We start from the raw sequence: 23,906 nt of genomic DNA, 5'->3' as shown, positions 1-23,906 counted from the left end.
GCTAGCTAGTCTTGGGGTGTGGGAGGGAAAGTAGCTTGTTTGTTCTACAGATGGAATCAAGCGTGCTTTCTCACTAAAGCAGACAGGAAAGGCATGGTCTTCACTAAAGAGCTGCAGCTGTTTTCCTGAGTCAGAGCCATCATGGCTCCTTGCCCAAAATCTGGGCCAGGCAGTATGGAGTGTGCTGCGTGACATGGATTTATGAACTTTTCGCAATGCAGGAACATAAACATTGCCTTGCTGGGTAAGACCCGTGCTCAGCGACTTACCTCCCAGGCTGCCCCGAGGATGATCGAGAGGCAACGACTGTAAATAAATGTGCGCCCTGAAAGCACCACAGAATAAGAACTGAAAGGTCTGGCGCTTGAAGCGGATACCTTAAGAAAATGTGCTTGGCAATGCAGCATAAAACTAGCAGCGCACTTGTTGCGCGTTAGGATCTTTTGGCCACCCTGCCATACCTTTCAGGGTGTGTTCATAAAGCACAGCAAAGGGGGCAGCCTTTCCGTGCCTGTTCAGGAACAAACGCGTGGTTAGTTACTCCGGATCACTGAAGCAACTGGGGAGTTCAACACTACGAGGGGCGCGCGCGCGCGCAATGCGTTGGACGACCTGCTTCCAACCTCGGAAGGAGCCCAATTCAATGAATCAGCATGCTCAAGCGAGCGTTGCTCGAAACCGCCGCCCAGCAGGCGGAGCGAAGCCGGCCGCTCGCCTTGGCGAGGAATAGCGCAATGACAGCAGCAGCAGCAGCAGCGAGGGAGAGCGACTCCAGGAGGAGCTCTCGGCCCGGCTACCCGAAGGTGCGAGAGGCGCCCAGAAGTTTCCAGCGGGGCAGCTGCCCTGCGTCTCTCCTCCTCCTCCTCCTGTTTGGCTCGGAGCGGCTATTTCCAGACACTTCCACCCCCTTCGGTGTCCCCTCCCTCCTCGCCATCGAGCGATAAAGGTGCCCAGCCGGCCGGGGCCGCCTCGCTTGACTCTCCAGCGCGTGGCCCAGCGGGCGCCTGCGCTACTCCTCGCTCTCTCTCCGGCGCTTCCAGTCTCTCTCGCGCTCGCTCTCCGTCCGGCGCGCAGCAGCAGCAGCAGCATGAGCGCGGCCGCTCAGCCCCCCGCCATGGTCCACCTGGAGGCCGGCGCGGGCGAGCGGGAGCCCCTGCCTCCGGGCTGGGAGGTGAAGGTGGACCCGCAGACCGGCTGGCCTTTCTTCGTGGATCACAACAGCCGCACCACCACTTGGAACGACCCGAGACTTAGGGGGGACCCGCTGCCCAAGGTACCGCCCGGTTCTCTTTTCTTCTTTTTGCGCACGGGAACTTGGGAAGAGTTTGGCGAGGGGGGGGGTCGGGCGGAGAGGGAGAGGCGCACCCCCCACCCCATTCAGGGCAGGGGGCTCCCTCTCGACTTTATCGGAGTTAAACCTGAGGGGCGAAGGGTGCGCGCACGGAGAAGGGGGTTGCGCGCACGGAGACCTTTGGCGCCTCGAGTTTTTTCCTTGGAGAGGGTGGGGGACACTCCTTGGGACTTGGCAGAACCGTCCTGGTTGGCGTATAGGTGGCTTCTGTGTAGTGGGGGGGGGGAGTGGGACACCTCTCTCAGGCACTGGGAGAGGGGGCGCTTCTTGGTCTCAGACTGGGGCGTTTATTGTGGGGGGAGATTCCTTCCTCTCCACGGAACGTGGCGCAGGGCGGCCTGCGTTGTGTGCGTGACTCTGTGTGTCTCGTTCTGCTGTGGTGACTCAGGAAGAATGTTGTTCGGGGCCCTCAGCTCTTTCTTGGCGGTGGAATTGGGAGTTGGTGGGACGGGAGGGGGGTGAGACCGGCCGGGGAGCCGCAGGCAACTGAAGGGCGCCGGGGAGCCTTGCTCAGCTGCAACTCCGGATGGCACCGCTTGAAGGACAGCGGCGGCGCGCTTCCCCGAGGCTCCGTGAGCAATGCAATGCGGGTGGGGGCAGTGCCAGGAAAAGCCTGTCCTCTCTCTCCCCCCCCCCCCAGTAGATGGCAATGCAGTGAGGCCAGGAGTTGGCTTTTGTCTCTGACGCACTGCAGTCCTTTTTTTGTGCGTTAAATCATTTGATACCTCGGTCCTCGCAGTGTTTATTTAAAGTTGGCTAACTCGGCCTGTAAAAACTTTTGATATACTTCGCCGGGGTGTGCGCCTCAATTACTGAACAGCAGTTATTTTAAAATCCCTTGTATAGGGGATTTCCATTTTTTTCTCTCGCCCTTTTCTTTTCCTTTATTATTATTATTATTTATTTATTTTAAAAAGGGTTGATCATGGGAAGAGTCCCAAATCTGGGAGTATCAGTAGACAGAGACATGTCCTGACAGCCACAGAAGGATGCACTTTAGAAAAACCCAAACTTTCCCCTCTGAGGTTCTGTCCTATTCATCCTGAGATATGTAAGATTATGTAAAAAACCAATGTTTTTGTTCCATTGCCATTAATCTGTTGGTTATGCAATGACCAAATGACTTGTCTGAACTAGAAAGTTAATACCATAGTGGAAACAATTGCTGGGTTTTCCTCCTATTCACTTGCAGGGTTTTTTTTCCATATGCTTGTTTTAGAGAGTAAAACAGTGATTGGCATACATTGGTATGTGTCATATCTCTTGGAGAAGTCATATTCACAATAGTCAGAAATACAACTTGCTTAGTTTTGGGGATCTTGTTGAGCATGCCGGAGCAAAGCTCCAAAGTGCCAGTCAAATAGATTTGAGTGATCTCTACTGAACAATGTACTTGGCTTTTGTCCTGAAAACTTCATTGCTTCAGCTGTCAGAGAGAGTTCTTGATGTTCTGGAAGCAGCTTCCAGCTTTACTATTAAAAAGTTGTGCAGTGCCAGTGATGAGAGGGCTTAAAACTAACAGCCACATTAAAGTGAAAACTAACACTCAAACCATTTTACAATTACCGTAGTTTCTTTTAAATTAATTGGGGTTTTTAAAGCAAACATTTATAACAGCCTTTTTGATTAAAAATATTATATCCTTGAAGGCTAAACCAGAGTAAAATAGCTCTCTTTGAAGAACAATTCAAATAACAAATTATATAATTAGTTCATTTAAAAATTTGAAAAAGGTCCCCATAGCTGAATAACATTGCCTAACTAAAAGTCACAAGAAACTGAGGACTTCTCAGCTTTTCAAAAAGAGTGGAGTGTGCTGGACTTCCAAATGTCAACATGTATGAAGTTCTAGAGACATGGAACCAGGCGCATGCGAGGAGGGGGCACTTGCCCTGGGCTTTGGAGGGCTAAGCCAGCACAGGGCTCCTGCTAGGAGCATGCCAGACTTATGCTGTTGTGTCAGAAATGCCCTGGGCCTCCTAGCCAACTGGGGACTCCTGCCCAGGCCTCAGATGAGCTCTGCACATGGGACCACCACAAAAGCCCTATTGTACATGACAGCCTCACCAATTTAGGTGGCAGGCAAGGAAGGAGGGACAATATGTGTGCATTTCATCCCTCAAATAGCTTGGACCTAAACTGTTTGGGATATTAATGATTAAAACCAGCACCTTAAATCAGGCCTGAAAGCTCACTGTCAAGCACCCCTCAGGATTTTAGCAGCAGCAATCTTTAAAAGCAGCTCCATGTACAGCGAGTTAAAAGTACTCAATCCTGGACCAGGGCATGGATTCTTGCGGTCAGGTTGAACCTCTCCAGATAGGGCTACAGCTGATAACTCCACTTTGTAAATGCCCTGGGCGAGGGGAGGTCTATATACATAACCAACTGACTCTAGAGTGAAGGAAAACCTTCCTTAGTTAACTTATATTCAGCTTCAGGTAAAGTTTCATTGTATTCATTTATTACATTTGTATACCATCCATATAACTAATTTATTTGTGTGGTTTACAAATATGTTTAAATATGTTTAAAGTTAGGGAGGGGAGTTAGAATTCCTCATGGCACAGAGGAACGGTTTTAGTAGACACACTCCTTATAAATGAATACTGAATATATATGTGGTACAATTTCCTTAACCCTACATGGTTATTTTTTTAAAGGAAACTAGTGCTAACTGCAAAAATCTGCCTTGTCACTTTTTAAGATTATCTCATACTAGTATTTGAAGTTTATATTTTGCATTCATAGATGCACAATTCCAGTTCTTGTTGAAAGGACCTCCTCTCCCAAATCATAGGCCAGCAGCTTGTTCTGTGCTTGTATCCTGGCCTAATTGTTGATTATATCCTATTTTGATGGATAGATATAAAAATATCGCCTATACAATTGTTCCTAATAATGGGCTATATCGTGCACATCAAATTTCAGCTTTCTAAATGGCCTGTAATGATCTTGATCATGCTGGGGTACAGTTTTCCTTTTTTCTAGGAACAGACGAGTACTATGTATGCATCAGATTTCATCCTTCTAGTCGTCTGAAAGCAGTGATGAGAAGCAGATATATTTCCGCTACTGTATTTTTCTTCAAAAATTTCTCCATTTCTACAAATGCATTGTAAATAGAAGGATAAATAAAAATGAGAAGTACACATAATCTGCACAAGATAAATCAATCCTGATTTATTATGGACGTAAAAAAATTATATTCTTCATTCCCCCCCCAAAAAAAAATCTTATAATTGACTGGAAGTATCTTATACATAAGGGCATACAAATTGAGAAGAGTGATGTACAACTGTTCTCTCTCCCCCCACCCCCAGCCAAAGCAGCAGAATGTCTTGGACTACATTTGGATCCAATTTCAGGGCTCTGCCTCATTAGAAAATACCCTACAATTTTGATTCACCATGGATGAATCAGTCAGTGAGGCACAGCCTGTGGAAACAAACTGATTTAACATGGAGACAGACTGCATATGTTTGAACTTAATACACTATACGTAATGATGGAATTTGAAGTTCTTAAATACAAGCTAATATTTTAGCACGTAGAAGAAAAGTAATTTATGGATTTTCTCATTCAGACATATCATTCAGACATGACACTAAATACAGGTTAGTTTAAAGCTGGAAACAAAAAAAGCCATTTCCACCTAGGAATTTTGTACCCAAAAGATTTGGTACTTTGCACCTTTTGGGTAATCGGTACCTTCCAAAAGAAAGTGGTTTAGGTCTTTGTGCAGCCAATAAGATTTCTCTCATCCTGCAGTATGTCATGCAGGAATTGGGTACACTGAATCAGCATAATCAGGTTCCATCCAAAAACTGTAAAACCCTGGATGGCCATGAATGTCTAATGCCTCTTTTTTATTTTGTGAATTTCAGATTGATTAATATCATAATCATTCACTTTTAATGGGTTGCAGCTGAGAACTCAAAATATATTGCTTGAAAAGGAAACAAAATATTCTTCTTTCCATGATGGGGATTAAACATACTTATGTCAAATTAAACTGTGTAACAAGTGGAGACATGGTGTACAGCATTTCTCGCCTACTGAAGTATCATTTACTGGGGGCCAATGAACTGCTGCTATGTAAAAGCTGGTTGAAAATGTTGCTGCACAGCCGCCGCCCCAGGTGGCGTCTGAAATGTGTAGGAACAGCTAACCACCTGGGCTGACCCTAGCATGTGAAGAATCTCCATGGCAGCACTGCACATTCCTGTCAGCAGTTAGTGCTGGCGTGGAGACTCTTCATAATAGTGGGGTGAACCACCTCATAAGCTCCTTCTACATGTTCCAAAAGCTTCGTGCAGCCATCCACTGCCGTAGTAGGGTGGCCATTTGAGCAGCCTTTCCATAGCTTTATGAAATGTGTGAATAAATCTTTCGTGTGTTGAGATTCTCAGCCCTCTTTGAGTGTGCTATATGCATTTAATATTACAAATGGAAAGGTCCCCTTGCTTTTGCAGGGGTACACAATTGGAAAACAGGAAGGAGAAACTTAATTCCCATAGTATGATTTAAGAAGCCAAGATGCTAGATCGTGGATGATATTCAAAGTGCATAGCCATATCAGTTTAATTAGACTAGCACTTTAATTAGACTAGCAGTGTACTAGGCCAACTTGGATATTTTTGCACTGAAAAAATAAAGGCTTGTGAACAGAAATAGTTGGTGGTTTTTAAAGTGGTTTTGCTATTTCTCTAAAAACAGTGTTTCAGTTACAGACCAAAATGTTAGGAAACGTCGAGTGAAATTTTTATTTTAAAAATGCTTCAGTAGTTATAAGATGCTTTTTACTCTCTTGCAATAATGGGAAATGTTGCTGTACGTGAGCTATAAATAAAAGTAGCATTTGCAGTGTTAGGAATACTACTACTGTACTAATGCAGTAGTAGTATACAATCATAAGAACACTTGAAATCTTATTATATCCACTGATTTTAATGGAATTTGCTTATGTAGCTTATGATTGGTTTCATGGTAGATAAACAAGTAGTGGTTAAAAGTATTTTTCTTCTTACCAGGTTAGAATAAATATTTATACATTTTTTAGAAGTAGCAAAAATGATTGCAGCATTTGAAGCACTGACTGGGAAATAATGTTTCATAGGAGAGGAAAGTTGGTAAATATTTCAGCTAAAATAAAAATAAGGGTTTTCTCCCTAGGCTTGATTATTATCATTTAAATGTGTTGATTTAAAGGTGTGCTGTTAATTTGTCAACAGAGTAGGCATTAGTATAAGCCAAAGATAAGACAATGGCCTAATATAGTTTTTGGAATTTGCCAGTATGTTGCACACATTCAAATTATGTTGTTTGCAACTGGTAACCTTGATTGGCATTGTGATTTCATGCTTTAAAATAGCAGAGCTAGGAATAATTTCACATGCCAGTAAAGTGGCCTCAGATCTTCCAAACATGGCTGCTGTTAGGGCCAAAGTTAGACAGACAGACTGTATGTACATAATAAGATGGGCAGATGGATGCTACTTCATTCTAGATTGCTTCATGACTAATTTTGAAATATATAACCTCCTCATCTTGAGTGTTTAAGTCTGAAACAAGGTAGGAAAGAGATTTTGTTGAGCCGTTTTTCTTTTGGGTCAAATTTACTGACCCAGTAGAGCGGACCAAGTAAAATAATAAATTTTTACTGATGAATCTGACCAATGGGCCATCTCGCCCAGCTTCCAGTTCACATAGTGGCCAACCAGATGCCTATGGGAAGCATTTTCAAATTTTATTTCTAAGCCACAAACGTGGTCTTCTTAAACTGGCAAGTGTGTGTGTTTGTGTGTATGCATGCACATACACATGTATGCATATTTGAATGAGCAAGGAAGTGGCTCCCAGCTTGCCATCTTGGTGAACACTCCTAGGGGGCAAATGGCACATCTTCCAAATCATTATTTGACTTTTTACTCCCTTGAGGTCCTGCCTTTTGAGCCTTAAAGCATGCCACACTTGTCCCCATTTCTGTTTATATACCAGCTTCATGCTTGGGACAAATATGAGTGTTACCTATACTGTACCTGTCCATGTTACTTTTAGGTCATCATTAAGGAGAGCTTAAACCGTCCGTCTGTAGGCTGAAGAGGGTTGGTACAACCAACTGATAAACAAGAATGTTTTATTGGTATATAATATTGTCTAATTGTATAAATACTATAAGAAGAGCCTCCTGATTTTTAGCAAATGATTTTCTACCACATTTCCTTTTACTTATGAAATAGTGCTCCTGCCCAGCTTCTAAGCTACCTTTTCTTCTTCTACCCCTCTTCTGTAATAATTCTGTCTCCAGCTTAAGCCAGCGGTGAAGGACCCTGATCCCCCTTCCATTTAGCAACTCTTGTGGACCTATGATTTACACTTGGAAATCTACATATGTTTGCCTACATTTCTGTGTGTTTATTTTGCACTGTGCATTGCAGTATCCTTATTTTGGCCCACTGAGCATTAAAATCATGTACAGGTTCACTGCTCTGCCTCTGAGGCACATTCGTGCTGTAGCAAATAACTTGCGGGAAACTCTGTCTTCCTCTTCTCCAAGGAAAAGCTCTTTGTACTGCTTGCTTTTAGTCTGGTGAGATGAAGCGATGATGCAAGTTCAATTTATGCAGCATTTATTTCATCACCTTCTGATGGAGCCTGAGCCTAGCATCCATTTATAGGCATGTAGGGTGAATGGTTTTGTATGCTCTAAGGAAGCTAGGGCATTGTTGCCAACGAAGGCCCATCTTGATACACAGGCAAATACTTTATTTTCTATTATTAAAAACCAAGAAAGAAAACTATCATTAGATTCGTGCAGTTTCTGAATTGCCTCAGGTACTTTCTTTTCTTGCCAGCATGTTTACCAGACACTGCTTCAGGAAACAACTACAAAGCCCACTTAATTAGCATTAAGTATAAATCATGATATAAAATTGATTTAGATATCAAAAGTAGACAGGTGCATAAATACACTGCATGATGAACCAACAGAGATAATAAATATGAACTAATTTGAAAAATGAGTCAGCTTGGCGTTTTGGAAGTATTCTTGGCAAACAGTAATGAACCCTGGATCTTGTATATGCCAGCACTAAAACGTGAGGATTGAGACAATAGAAATCAAGCACATATCTGCTTGCAAAATAGGTGGTTATATTGTACTTGGACTCAGGAGACCAGAAGTGTCTTGATCATATTAGGTAAATGAAATGGAAATAATAGTCTGTTAGGTGTTTAAAGTTCTATCGGTGTAAAGTGCTTCTATATAACTATGATAAATGAGAGCATAGTAACCTGGCAAGGACGAAAGAGACCAAAAGCAAACCTCACCACCACCAAACCCAAGTTTAATTGAGGCGATTAGCTACTGTCTTTGTGAGAGGATGGTAGAGGGAAGCAGGTGGTGATTCCATCTTTATTCCTGTTTCTGGATCACCTGATAGTTCAATGCGCTTATCCTCTTCCACCTGTTCTTTTGCTCTGAACCGTTTGTTTATATAGACAAAATACTAGCCAGAAAAATGCACATGTTTAGCACATGAGGCAATGGGGTGGAATCAAAATGGGTCCAGAGGCTGGTAGAGTGTTGGGAAGAGAGGGATCAGAAATATTACAACTTTAGAGGTATGTTTGTGCTAGCTGTATGTTTTCAGGTCAAATTTCTATCTCAATAGCTTGTACTGAATAGCATGCACTCATTCTGTTCTTGACAGTGCTGCATTATAAAGTTTTACCATAATTCTACTCATGCTGGCAATTGCCCCACCACCTGTCATACACTGTTAACTGACTTGAGCCACAATCCCTTGCACAGTGCCCTAGGAATAAGCTCCATTAGACAAAGGGGAACTTGCATCTTTTTAAATGTACACAGGGTTGTGCTGTGTTAAATGCAGCTCATAGTTCTAGTGTAAACGGAAAATGCACTAAGAGAGCACCAGCAAACTTGGACAAAACAGATCATGAAGACCTGCAAAAGAGGCTACTGTAGGTACACCCTCAAATTAAGATTATGTTACATATTTTTGAGTAAACATAGCTCTTTTTCCTCTTGCACATGCTCTCAAATGAAAAATCATGACAATCTCATACCATTGCATCTATTGCAGCTTTTCTACACTAGAGCCAGTGTGGTGTAGTGGTTAAGAGTAGTAGACTTGTAATCTGGTGAACCAGGTTCGTGTCTCCGCTCCTCCACATGCAGCTGCTGGGTGACCTTGGGCTAGTCATACTTCTTCGAAGTCTCTCAGCCTCACTCACCTCACAGAGTGTTTGTTGTGAGGGAGGAAGGGGAAGGAGAATGTTAGCCGCTTTGAAACTCCTTCGGGTAGTGATAAAGCGGGATATCAAATCCAAACTCCTCCTCCTCTTCTTCTTCCTTGTAAATTTCAAGATACAGCTAGATCATAGGAGCATTAGCCTACATAAGGAATGCATGAAAACTGAGCAAGATTTGTTTCACCAGTGGAACTAACTTCCACTCTGCAGTGGAGAAATGCTTGCCAAATCCTCTTAAGAAAATAAAGGCATTCTCTAACCTGAACTAACTGCAGGTGTGTAAAGATTGTCGTCTTTACCTATTTTGTTGTTGTTGTTGTTGTTGTTTGTTGTTGTTGAAGGGTCTGGCTTAGGTCACATCCACACTATGTTTTTAAAGCACACTGCTTCCTCTTAAGGATCTTGGGAACTGTAGTCCCAGCAACCTTAATTAACTATAGTTTCCCAATGTTCCATGTGCTTTCAATGTATGGTGTGGAAGTGAGTATGGCTGAGATGCTTTCTGACTGTGCCTTCTTCCTGGGAAGTCATATGAAGGGTGTAGCAGCAGACCATTTTTCTTTCCCAGTTGAAAAATTTTGTGCTGACTGCTCCTCCTTCATTTATCCTTTTGGTAATGTCTCAATAGTAGCCATATCCTTTAGACAAAACAGTTCTTGTAATTCCCCTCAAGTAAATCTTCTAGCACGATTTGGCTGTCTCTTCCCTGGTTTATAATTAATATTTCCAGCAGGCCTCTCTGCTGAGTGGGAGCAAGCTCCTTCCACAAGTGGCCTGCTGGTAACAATGACCTCTGACCCCTCCTTCTCCCTATGTGTAATAGCGAGGAAGGGCAGTGGGTAAGAGTCACACACACAAGAGAAGGTGGTGTAGAGACCTCCTTGAAATGCACTCTTCTGTCTCCTTCTTGCCTTTGTATATGGCCAATCTTCCTGCCAGCTTGGAAAAGCAAAAACGGTATGTGTGTAGCTATCAAAAGGGCACGAGAGAGCTATATATCTTTCATGTGCTCTGTTCTGTTTTTCTACCATTTTTTTCAGTTCAGGAAGAGCAAATGGGAGACAGACAGAAGAGTGCAAGGCTAATAAAGCCTACGGTGGTTTTGAAAGTCAAGAGAGGAAGAAAAGTATACAAGGAACAGAATTATCTTCGCACACCCCTTCGCCTCTGTCCTGCACCTCCGAACAAGGAGGAGGGGCTGGCTTGAGCCTGCAGGCCTACCATTTCCCAAACCTTACTGTGTAGCCTATGCACACTTTCAGAACACTTATGAACGCATTGACCCCACCTTCAGTGTCCCTGACCTGTTGGCTCCATCCCTGGCCTTCATTCTTCTTCTTGATTCTTCAAGCAGGAAGGTTGGAAGGGGAAGCCTTCACTGGTTCAGCCAAACATGCTTAGAATTATGCATGGGAATGGAAACCTTATGTGGCCAAGGCTTCCATTCTCATTAAGTATTCAAAGTGAATGAAACTTAATTCTGTTCAAAAATGTGAAGGTTGGGGATGAAGCTGGCAGGTGTAGTGGAGGCAGGGCAAGCATGCACAGCCCCATTCCTCCATGGGTTGGAGGCAAAGCCTTGAACCGGCTTTATATCTTCTTTTATGTTGCTGCAGCAGTTGTCTTTCTGGTCAAAACATGCCTGGTCATGTAATGCCCTACAGAGTGATTTGTGTAAAGCCGTTGATTGGATATCATATAATGCTTCTTAATGTATTGTAAGTGTAGCTGGTACTTAACGTGGTACTTAAGGTGTGTCTGCATTCCTCACTCATGTGCCTTGTAATTTAAGAATCTCTCTCCCTTCACTGCACTGGTGAAGCAAAGCAGAGATAAGATGCTTGGGCCATTCGTATTCATTCTAGATCACTTGGATTTAGCAGATCTAGTTTAGACCCTTTTGATATTTTTGCATTTGATTTATTTAAGATAGTTTTATCTTAGGTAAAAAGTCCCAGGGGGATTTGCATAATAATTAGAATACAAGTAAAGCAGATGCAGTAATTATAAATATACAGTACAGAAATGGTGTCAAGAACTGAAAACCCAGATGAATACAATCACTGGAGGCTACAGTTGTGCCTGAAAGTCCAGGGAAAATAAAAAGATCTTTGACTGGCACTGAAAGAACACAAAAATCCAGTTTTTGTGATAAGCCCAAGGTATGATAACTTAAAATGTCCCTTCTTCCTTCTCTTCCCCACAATAACATTTCAGTAGACTGAGACTTGCACCAGAAATCCCAAAATATATTTTAATTGCTCCTTCCACAACATGGACAGCAGAATGAAGGTGCATTTTTAGAAATGATTAAAGATTTCAAACAAACCCTTTCTGGCTAGCACAATTTTAAAACTTTTTAACACTCAATCACTTGTCTTTCTTTATTCTAATTGATTTCTAAGGCCAGGTAAAGGTAAAGGTACCCCTGCCCGTATGGGCCAGTCTTGACAGACTCTGGGGTTGTGCGCCCATCTCACTAAAGAGGCCAGGGGCCAGCGCTGTCTGGAGACACTTCCGGGTCACGTGGCCAGCGTGACAAAGCTGCATTTGGCGAGCCAGAGCCGCACACGGAAACGCCGTTTACCTTCCCGCTGGTAAGCGGTCCCTATTTATCTACTTGCACCCGGAGGTGCTTTCGAACTGCTAGGTTGGCAGGCGCTGGGACCGAGCAGCGGGAGCGCACCCCGCCACAGGCCAGATTTCTAAGGCCAGATTTGGCCGTAAAGGCTGCTACAGGCAGCTCAGAATTAGGAAGCTTCTCTCCACGTGAAAGAAATCTTCTCTCTGAATTGCAGAGTGTGACTCCTACCCCTTCCACTTGCAAGGAACGAGGGTCTCTCCTTTGCAGAACAGGTTGTATTCCCTCCCCTTTACTAACTGTGCTTCTCTGGAACTAGGCATATTTCACGTTCATGTCAACTTTGTTGTTAATATTAAACTGCTTTGAGGGTTTTCTACAATCAAGCAGTGTATAGATTTTATGAAATAAACATTAGTTTTCTGCTCTTTTGCTCACTTAGACTAGCAGCATGGGTAAGAAACAAAAACAAAACTCAATGCAATGCAGAAACAATAATAATAAAATACAAGACCAATAAGCAAGTAAGAATATAGAACATTCTAATTTTCCTAGTTTGCACACCTCTCTGAGATCTTAAGAAAACCTAAGTATAGTAAATGCGGTATAGTAAATGCAAACCACAAAAATATAGTTATAATTAAATTATGTAGTAAGAGTTAAAACAGCAAAGAAAATGAAATGACTGGTTCTAAAGAATATTGGAATATTTTTTATTGCAAAACAATTAGCCCTTGAAGGTCAAATAGGTGAATAGCTCTTGCGTGATAACTGATGGCAAATAAGAATTGCTTCCAGATATGGTAAACACAGAAAGTCTTATTGGCTGAAAGAGAGCTGACGCTTCCACTTGTTAAGCTTTCAGTGCACTGATGAATATAGGTCTGTGTGAGCAGCAAGAGGGATAACTTTTGTGGGTAGTAACTATCCGCTCATATGTCTCTTTTCCTAATTTATTCTCATTTTCTGGAATTAATATTGAAGTTTATCAATCTCGTTTTCTAAAAGCCTTCAGATAGACTCAGACTCTGTGTGCTTGTGGTAGACTTCTCTCTATGTTATGTACTGAAGTTCTCACCCTGGGCCAGCAGGGGGATACTGTAGATAGTTTTCACTCAGGTCCACATATGCAAATAAGGGATCGAAAGTGACGATCAGTGATTGGATAGTTACAGAAAATGGTTACTGTTGCGTTCTAGTGGAGCTCTATATAAGCAGGCTGGCTGAACCCTTTAGTTCAGTTCTGTTCTGGCCTGTGAATAAACAAGAGCTGTTTGAAGAATCGCTGTGTCGTCTGATATGTTCACCCACAACTTAACACTCTATACATTCAGGCCTGCTCCAGTTATGCATAAAATGAAGTAAAAATGCATTTTAAAGCACAAATATATAGCTGAAGGGCCGTGAACCTTCCTCCACGTTATCTTGACAGCTACTTGCCATCTGGTTGCTTTCCTTCCAGTATATTTCTGGTATAAGAGCCTGACCCAGGTGGGGTGGGTGGTGGGGAGACCCTGCGAGACACGTGTAGTTTGTCCCTTATTTAATGATATCTACCCTGTGAGCAACAGCAGTACTTGTTATCTGATCTCACACTTGGAGATTCATCTAGAATGCGAGCCCAAAATAGAAAGACCACTGCAGGAAGAGCTTCATTAGAGGTCCGGGGGGATTTCTTGTACAAAGTTCCATTTCCATCCTGTGTAGTGTCTTAGTATCGCATTACAAGCATACTCCAAGCTTTCATCTTCCATTCTCTCTGAATGGTTTTTCGTTTGATCTTCCTACTTGTACTTCCTTTCGCCTTTCCCCCACACTTTCACTCTCACATTATTGCGGCTGATAAACCCTTGCTTGATATTCAGTATATCCATCTGTATCCACCATCAATAACATTCTTTAAATAGCAATGAAAAGAACAATACCGGCAACGTCTCTGCATTGTTCCCTGTTAACTTACGCGTTTTGAATATTTCTGTGCTGCTACCAATTTTGTTGTGGAGAAGGAATGGTGTTGTCAGCCATTATTTGTAAATACACAACGAGGACACTTACCAGGGATGACACAGAAACCTTTACAGGGTTTAAATGAAATTGCGTTTTTCAGATGTCCAGAAGATTAAGCATTTGAGGCAAACTTGCCCCTCAGTTTACAAGAATTAAAAGCTGACCCTTAAGTACAAATGATTGTTACAACTCTGGCTTCAATTTATTGAAACGAATATTTGCAAATTAATACATACACATACATGTGTGTGCACACACTCCAAGCATTTGCAAATCCTAAGCATTTTCACTTTAAGGAAACCTGGAAAGCAGCTGTAATAGCATCCACAGGGGTCATATGATCAGGGCCTGCTTTCCAGCTTCCTTCTGACTTAGCTTCACAGCATTTAGCATTTCTAAAACCCTTGTTTCTGGCTTCTGTCTCAGCGCACAGTTTCTGGGAATCCTAGAACAGTAGAGGGTTCTCTAGTCCAACCCCCTGCAATGCAAGAATCTCAACTAAAGTATCCTCACAAGGTTTGGTTTCCAGACCCTTTTATCATCTTGCACAGCTTGCCAATATCCTCCTTAAATTGGGGTGCCCAGAACAGGACCACAGGTGTGGTCTGATTCACTCCTAAGCAGTAGTGGCTAGAGGGGTGGAATTGCTTACCTGGCTTCCCAGTGTGGAGGTCGCTGCCAATAACAGAGGGGTGGTGGGCAGGTTAGCATGGTGTGGGCACAGTTGCAGTAGCATCAGAATTGCTGCTGTGCCCACACTGCGCTGAAGCCCCTGACACCTCCCTCTGCCCCTCAGTGACATGTGCATTAGGAAGCCACTATGAGGTATGCTGCCCTGCTGTGCTCCGCTGGCTGGGTTTTTGCCAACAGAACATTTGTGAACAGTCCATGAAATCACAGCACATCAGCCAATGTGGACAATTGCCTTCTTGTCTAGGGCCAATTTCTTTGAAACCAAAGTTTATGTTCCCTTCTACAAAACCCTTTGTGAAATGCCTGAAGAGTGTTTATGCAACTGAATCTTGCATTCATGAAAATGACTATAGAAGTTGGCCTAATAAATGGTAACCCTACCTCTTCTGCTCTGTACAATCCATTCTACATGCTGCTACACGTGCTGTGCGGATCATGGGATTGGACTTAGAGACTCCAGCCCTGACAGAGCAGGAAACCTGTTCCAAGGGATCTACAGTTTTGGCTGGCCTTAGTTGCCAAGCCTAAAATGATGGTTGCCAAGACCTTGGCCCTCTCCTTATCCCTGACCTTGCACTGTGCCTCTGCATGAAATCTGGGGCAATCTCCTGCCCCCCTCTCTCCAAGTTCAGAGTTGGAAAGGAGGAGGCAGAGATTACCCCCTTCCAAAGCACAGAGTAACTGCAGAGATAATTCCCGCAGCCTTCATCAGCTCTGAACTTGGAGCTGAGCAGTGTAGCATTTGCTGCTGCAGCAGTCTCTAGGCTTCCTTTCCAGAGCTAGAGGGAAAGGCTGAGACATGTTTGGGTGCTGGGTGTGACAGGTCTTCCTAGTAGTTGTGCTGTGCTTCTGAGCCTCCCTACCTTGAAACTGGAAAGGAATGTTTGGCTTTCCTTGTCTCACTTGCCCAAGAGAATCTGAACCCCTACCCTGCAGAGTGGCGTCGTTGACCTCTTCATATTACGCCAGCATGCTCTGGTCTCTTGTGTTTAATCAGCAGTAGGTGCAAGAACTGCTGTTTCAGAATAGGGAAGAGTTGCTAATGTTGTGCACAAGCTGTGTACAAAAGAGATGGTGGGAATGTGGCAGAGAGCTCAGGGAGAACCCTGGCATTTATTCCAGGAACGTTTATGCTAAATCAAATTATTGGTCCATCTAACTCAGTACTGTCTGTTACCTGACTGATAGCAGCTTTCCTTTGTTTCTTGTAAGAGTATTTCCCAGCACTTCCCAGAGATGCTAGGGATTGAATCTGGAACCTGTTGCATGCAAAGCACATGCCTTGTCACTGAGCTGCAGCCTTTACTATGGACCCACAGGTTCTAATACTAGTGCTGCCTTTCACCAGCTAGCAAAAAGATACATGGAGTGAATCTGTCAAGGTCTCCACCACATGTCTCATGCAGCATGTTGTGGTAGTTTCCCAGCACAACTCTTTCCATGCTCTGTATCAGCCACTGGAAGGTACAGGATTAGGCTGTAAATTTGATATCTTTTAAAATATCTCTCCCACCCTCCCCACCCCCAAAAAACCTGCATTAAGTTATTTCAGTAGTTAATGTAATGTCTTAATAAACTAAAGGCAACTTAATAAACAAGGCAATAGAATAAAAACATAGTTAACAAAAAAACTTTACAACATGCTGTTGATAGTACCTGTGTTAATTGCAATGCATGTTTGAAAATACCTACACTGAAATATATTTTGTCTTAGTACCAACTTGATTCCCTAGAGTTCTTATAATTGTATTAGCAGTTATAGATGCCTTTTCAAGTTAGAATGCAACTAGGCAAAGGAGTTCCCGTGGGCATACAAGAAACGTTCTGGTGTGTAGATCAACACTGCTTATTAACAGCTTGTTCTGAACTGTATAAATCCCAGCTCCTAAATCTGTACCGTGTGATCTGTTTGTTTGCCTAGGAAAACCAATCATCAGCAAATGGTCCATCTCAAAATAGTCCAAACCAGTCCCAAGTCAGAGACGGAAACATGGGATACCCAAAGCTTCGTGCTGGTTACATCCCCATTCCAGTCATACATGAAGGTGCAGAGAACAGACAGCAGCACTATCCTGGCTATCAGCCTAGCATGCGAGCCAAGCCAGAAACCATTCCTCCCACAGCGCGGGCCCCGTCACCTCTAAGAAGAAACTTCGTCCGTTCACAGTCCCCAGCTAGGGGATTTGCAGAAGCTGCCCAAACAGATAAACCTTGTGGACAGACAACAACAGCTGCACCAGTCCAAGTACCACTCTCACATAGATCCGAGGTAAGTTGACAGAATTGCTGTGGTATGTTTTGCATTAGAATATTTGCACCGTTTAGGGTTGCAATTCTAGTGTGGAGTTGAGTTATAGCTGACACATAATTGGCTTTTCTTCCTTTACTCCCAAATATTACTAATTTTGTATATGTACTTCACATATATGCTGTGGTAGTCAACAGATCTTGTCCGTCAGTCCCCCCACATCATGTATATAAAAGAAATTTCATACATATAAACATTCAAGGCATCATTATTTTCTTGCATACTGATCAGTTTAGAAGGAGATGCATTTCATGGCAATACCTATTCATTTGATTACTTGTTTCCAGAGAGAACTAGATACTATTGAAAAGGAAGATCATTTGCAAGCTGAATTTCACATATAATTAAATTGCTTGGTATGTAAGCTCTGAACCACTTTGAGCTCCATAAAGTGAAGCTATAGGCATGCTTGCATTCACTAAGTTGGACCAAGCAGTGCATATCTGTGAAAGTAAAGGTGAGACTGTATCTGTTGTGTTAAGTTTAAAGCTTCTCCTGCAGGAAAGGAAAACATAAACCTGAAATAAGACTATAAGGGATTTTCAGTTGTGAATGTTTACACATGATTTCTATTTAAAACTATAAAGAAATAACAAATGGGGGTTTGTCTGCACAGTTGCCCATCACTACAAAGCTTTAATCTCCTTTTCGTTACGTTTGACTAAATTTAAAACCCAAAAGTGGTGTTTTGTTGTTGATATTCTACTGGTAAAATGCAGGAGGGAGTCATAATGCAACATACTGTTTGAAAGGTATAGACAATGCTATGCCAACACTGCATCTGACTCTGGCTGCAGCACAAGCCAGTGATACATTGAAGCTACCTTCACCCAGCCAGCAAAAGACATCACAGGCAAAGGACCCCTTTTATAGTTTTATGCTGCCCTCAGTTTTTTGCACAAGTAAGAGTGGACAAAGCAACTCAAAATACTTCAGGTTTAAATCCTTCTGATATTTTATTGTATTTAATATGATACCCATACATAATATTTTGTTTTGTTTTTGCGTTTAGTTGACCACAATAACATAACCATAAATTAGAGGTGCTGGTTTAGGCTTGTGCAGTATATCCAGAGCCGTGTAGCTTTGTATATGTGACCACTCTTGATAGGCCCCCTCAGACACTCAGCAACAGAAGCTCACTCTGCATTTCCTTAAAGCAGTGGAGTCTGCTAAGTTGGATTGCTGCTTGTTAAATCAATCTCACATTTGTTTTGCTAACTGTGACTCATGAGTTTTACAGCTCCAAGATTTCAATTTTCTTAAATTAATTTCCATTTATAATTAACAGAACAATTTAAAGGAAGGAATTAATTTTGTTTTCACATTTCTACAGCATCCAGACTGGGGCAAGGGAAAAAGTCCAGAGGGAGCTTTCTTCAGATTAAAATATGCTGCCAAGCATGCTTCAACCTGTTGTTCCAGGCATTGTGGAGTGCCTAGTCTAGTGTATAAAACTGCCTAGTCTCTATGCCATATAGCTACTACCATTGCAATATCATAGATCCAGTAACCTCTTTTTTTGGAAAACAAACTTATGGCTAATATGATATTATAATATGAATAACAATTTTGGTTTGTTTTTTCTCCAGCAGTCACCATCACCTGCACCTTCTGAGTCACCAACCCTTTCCCCTCAGTCACCAGGCAGGCCCAGTTCAGGAAGCCACCAGCTCCCTCGTGGATATATTCCTATCCCTGTTATTCATGAGGGGAATTTTCCAAGGCAACCATTGCAAGTCCACCATCAAACACAGAAGACACATTATCCAGCTCAGCAAAGTGATTACCAACCTCACCAACCGGTTTATGGCAAAATTCAGGTTGATGATCTGGATCAGAGGCCACAACGGGCTCAGTCACCAATCAGAGTGTCACAGAGAGGTTCAGCCAGTCGTGAAAGTTCACCAGGCAGAATCCAGTCTCCAACTTCCATAAGAATACAGTCAGTTAGACCTCAGGTAGGTGTGGTGAGCTTATACTTGTCCCTCTTTGATTTCCATTACTATTTATTCTGCTGATTATATTTGGATTGCATTACTCATGCTAGAAATTTGCAAGGTAATCTAAAAGCCAACATCCATTCATTGACACAACTAATCAGCTAATGTATTCATAGAAGATGAAAAATTATAGCTCCCATTTTTTATTTTTTTTTAAATGAAACTATCTGGGCTCTGCTATAACCATAATCTTAACTTTTGTCTGTTTAACATAGTTAAACAGATCCTGTTAGTTGTGAGAGAAGGGGTCCATAAATTATAGTATACACTGTATTGTGCAACCATTTCCCCTCAGTTGAAGGAACCTCCTAGAGTCTTACTGTTAATGACATTTTACTGAGTGTTCATTGGTTTTATCTACAATTCAGTTAACTAGCCTTTGAACTTTTTACCCTGTAGGGCATGCATAGGCAAACTTGGCCCTCCAGATGTTTTGGGACTACAACTCCCATCATCCCTGGCTAACAGGACCAGTGGTCAGGGATGTTGGGAGTTGTAGTCCCAAAACATCTGGAGGGCCAAGTTTGCGTATGCCTGCTGTAGGGCAGTGCTGAGGAGCCTCCGGGTCATGGGCCTGTTTGGCGCAAACCATCCCCACTACCAGACACTATTTGACATCAGGCACTGGGCAGGTTACGCTGTAGTTCCAAACCCTTAAGCGTGCTCCTGATCCTTCTTTTTCCAACCATTGGTAGAACTTGGCACTTTTTGAATCTGATACCTTTTTGTGTCATTGTGTGGCAAAAGAAGCAGTCTCCAATTTCAAAAAGACCTAATTATAAAGTGAAGGGTTAGATTAAGGCTGGAAAGGAAGAACTGGGAGCATGTATAGAATGCACTGCCACTTCTTAACTTGCAGCTATAGCCACATCTTGAATTCAAGTGGGGGGTTTCAAAATATTGCTTTGAATAAGGCATATTTTGTTCCTCACTATTAGATTCCCATATACATACATTTGTCCTTCACACCTTAAAAAACAAAACAAAACACAATTTTCTCCCCCGTTCCTGTCTACAGTGGTACCTCAGGTTAAGTACTTAATTCGTTCCGGAGGTCCGTACTTAACCTGAAACTGTTCTTAACCTGAAGCACCACTTTAGCTAATGGGGCCTGCTGCTGTTGCCGCACCGCCAGAGCCCGATTTCTGTTCTTATCCTGAAGCAAAGTTCTTAACCTGAAGCACCATTTCTGGGTTAGTGGAGTGTGTAACCTGAAGCATATGTAACTTGAGGTACCACTGTATTCATGTCCTGTTATTTTTCTTCATAACTTTTGTATCCATAGATACAGGCTGTGGTCTATTTTGGGGGGATTTGTCAGTATTTAAAAAAATGGGGCACGTTGAATGTAGACTCATATATATATATATATATGTATGTATGTATATAGACACATACAACCTATGACTGAACATTTAAATTTCATACATCCGGAAATGCTGAACTCAGTGCTGTCATTGTATTTGAAGCTGAAATCCCATTACTTGTTTTCTTGGTTCCTGTTTACCACCAAATGTTGTTCTTATTCTTCAGGCCTCGCAGCCCCAAGTGGCAACACAAGTGCCAACACAAGCATCGCCACCAACTCTACCACCTGATATCAAATTTGAAAAGAAGACTGGCTCCTCTGGAACGGAAATCCCTGCTGCATTCATCCCCATTCAAGTTAGTCATACAGATACAGATGCTAAGCCAACTTCACAAAAACCTCCTCCCGCAGCAGAAAATGTGGATAAAAAAGTTCCTTGCCCCCCTAAAGCTGCACCTGTCGAAGAAAAACCTATCCCACAAGAGCCTGAACAGCAGAAGACTGCAGAAGAGCTTCAGAAGCATCCTGGAGTCTTGAAAGTTGAAGCCATTCTGCACAGAGCGCAGGCCCTGGAGCAGGTTGTCGATTCCTTTCAAGGCAAGCAGAATGACAAAAAATACCTAATGATAGAAGAAGATTTGACCAAATTGCTGCTAGCTTTGGACTCTGTGGACCCTGAAGGCCGTGCGGACGTCCGGCAGGTCAGGAGAGACGGTGTAAGAAAAGTTCAGAATATCTTGGAAAGACTAGAACAGAAAGCAGATGATGTCCCAGAGCCCGTTGAAGGGGATGGACATCAGCCACCTTTGCCTGAGAATAATCAACTGTCACAGGGGAAAATGGATGTTGATCCTACGATGGCAAACCTTCCCAAGGAGGCAAGTGATGAGAATGCCAAGGAGCAAATCAAAGTAGAAGTGAATCAACCTGGATCTAAGGAAGACGTAGCTGCCAGTCTTGCCAAAGAAACAAATAGACCTGAAAACGTGACTGAACCATAGCCACAGGGAAAAACATTAAAGTCCTCGGACTGTTTAAGTTAAAAGTGTGTGTTAAGTGAAATTTAACTTGCATGCATTTCAGGAGCTTTGCACCAATTGGTTTTTAATAAACATAGCAGCTTGGGACACTGTAAACACTCAGGTGGGGGTGATGTGGGGGCATAAGGAAGAAGAAAAAACATTTAATCTATTTTCTGTATATTGCTCAGAGGATGCGTCTGAAGAATATCTTGTAAAAGAATTGTTTTCACACCACTCTGTGGTAGGGGAAGTAGGGTCAATATCAGCAAGTGAAACTTTTTAAAAGGCACTCGGCGGCAGTGGGAGGAGGAAATGTTTTCAATATTAGGCACTTTAAGTAATGATGCCTGGATAGCATGGTAATAAATTGTAGGGATATTTATATGTGTTAAGAACTTCAGTGCTATATTTTAAATGGAAAAAAAGAAATAAATAATAACGTAGAAACCTGATGAACCTGTGTGCTTTATAAATGGGCAGCGCTGACAGTATTTACAAACCATTTTGTTACGTATTTCTAAAAATAGATTTCATCCAATACCTTATCCCGGCTTTGGAAATGCCAACTTACACATGCTTTTGAATTAGTCTGTGAGTTGTCAAGTTTACATGCATTCCATCCAGACCTAGCTGAATTGCCTGAAGGGCCCCCACCTAAGTATTCAGAGTTGCACAGTCAGATGACGACTCACAGAAAAAATGCAGAGAGAACACAACGTAAGCAACCAGTGCTGCTGTTCACTTCAGGGTAGAGTTGTCAACAATCATCTCAGCTGCACCATATCTAACTTAGAAACTACAAAGCTGGTGCAAGCGAGGAGAAAAGCGCTTTAAGTGCAAAATGACTTGAAACTGTCACAATCCAATTGCAATGTTATTTAAAATTTTGGTTGCAAAATGGGCAAACCATGAGATAAAAGGTACTGACTGGTTCCACAAGCATCCATTTGTAAGACTTTGCTTTAACACAAGCAGTTAGCACCACACGACAGTTCTTCACATTCTTTCCACACTCTAATTTCTGTATTTGACCCAGGGTTGACATTTAAACAAATAAAGAGGAAAGGGAGAGGTCTTTTGAATAATCGTAGTAACTGGGGACTGGTGTGCACATGTGTACATTAAGTCCCTTTTACCTACTAGCTAACACTTTCCTGATCACATCCCCCATGACCTATTTTTGATGACTTTTTTGCCCAGCTCAGTTTCAAAATAAGCTCGGGCTGGTGGAAAATAACAATGGAGGTCCTTTGCATGGAAGTATCAGCACTGCAGCAACAGTTGAGCATCTGTACAACTTTCTCTTGTAAGTGTACTCCCATCACACTTAAAAGCTACTTCAGCATACATTGGTATTTGTCAAGGAAATGATGAGTAGTCAAAGGTATGTAGCTCTGTATATGTATGAAAACCTGGAGCAAAATTAGATGGTGTCATATTCTATATCTTGGGCACCTACAGAGGGGCTGCCACCACCTTCCATAACTTGTGATGGAGACAAGTTTATGTTGTAATTTCCAACCTGTCAGCTTGGTGGCTGAAAAAGATGGCATGGGCCACTGGATGAGGTTTGCAGGGTTCCTTGAATTGCAGTGCAACAGCAACCTGTTACAAATATAGTCACCGTTTATGACTGGTGCACTTGTCCATCCATAGACCTGTCATTTTAGTTTCACTTTGAGAATCAACAAGGTTATAGTCAGAACACTACCCTTTTATTGGCAATATGGCCACCACTCCAATATAAATGTCCCTAAATAGTTTTTGTATGAGCTCACCAGCCGCATACTCCTGCAGATTCAATTTTGGCTGCAGACACACAGCTGACATCAGGCCACAAGAATACTTATTAAATTAGGGGAGTCAGCCACTGTGACTTCCCATATGCAAGATATAAACAGGAACTCTCTTGCTCTCTCCCTTATGCATGCATACAGACACACTTTTATAATGTCACGCTGGAAGAATTTATCCTGAGTTAGCCAAGATGGCAATCTGAGACCCTTTGCTGCAGTCAATACAACTTTGTATGTGTCTTCAAGCAATCATTCCTTTTCTTTTTAAAAAAGACTTGTACAGTATCTGAAAGAACGACTCCATTCTTGAAATCAATAAGGTTATTGTTAAAAATTTAGTCTGCTGTGATGTGATTGATTGCTTGTAGGTGTTTCTATGCTGTCCTTCAAGCATATTCCCATGGCAATTACATGAACCAATGAGAACAAAATAGTTAGAATTTAAATATAAACAAAATGTAATAATCTAAAAGGCCTGAAAGATCACAAAAGCAAAATGAAGTGCTGAATTCAAGACATTTTTATAGGAAGTTGTTTTGTTGTTGTTGTTTTATAT

General features: G+C 42.4%; 1 protein-coding gene across 3 annotated transcripts; it reads left to right on the top strand.

Annotated features, from left to right (window-relative positions):
* The first annotated feature begins 279 nt into the window (after window positions 1-279).
* BAG3 (BAG cochaperone 3) lies at window positions 280-22,006 on the top strand. Of its 3 annotated transcripts, none has more exons than XM_083741411.1 (4): window positions 280-1,273; window positions 16,834-17,181; window positions 18,813-19,181; window positions 20,757-22,006. In XM_083741411.1, exons 1-4 carry the CDS (start codon window positions 1,088-1,090, stop codon window positions 21,531-21,533), a joined length of 1,680 nt encoding a protein of 559 aa, XP_083597537.1. In that variant the 5' UTR covers window positions 280-1,087; the 3' UTR covers window positions 21,534-22,006. The 3 variants fall into 3 exon arrangements, with proteins under 3 accessions (XP_083597537.1, XP_083597538.1, XP_083597536.1); XM_083741412.1 differs by having other exon boundaries at window positions 326-1,273; window positions 18,816-19,181; XM_083741410.1 differs by having other exon boundaries at window positions 748-1,273; window positions 18,813-19,185; window positions 20,773-22,006.
* The last annotated feature ends 1,900 nt before the right edge of the window (window positions 22,007-23,906 follow it).

Source organism: Podarcis gaigeae (assembly GCF_964106915.1).
Source record: "Podarcis gaigeae genome assembly, chromosome: 5".
Lineage (NCBI taxonomy): Eukaryota > Metazoa > Chordata > Lepidosauria > Squamata > Lacertidae > Podarcis > Podarcis gaigeae.
The sequence above is the reverse complement of the archived record's forward strand: the minus strand, read 5'-3'. Positions and strand labels throughout refer to the sequence as shown.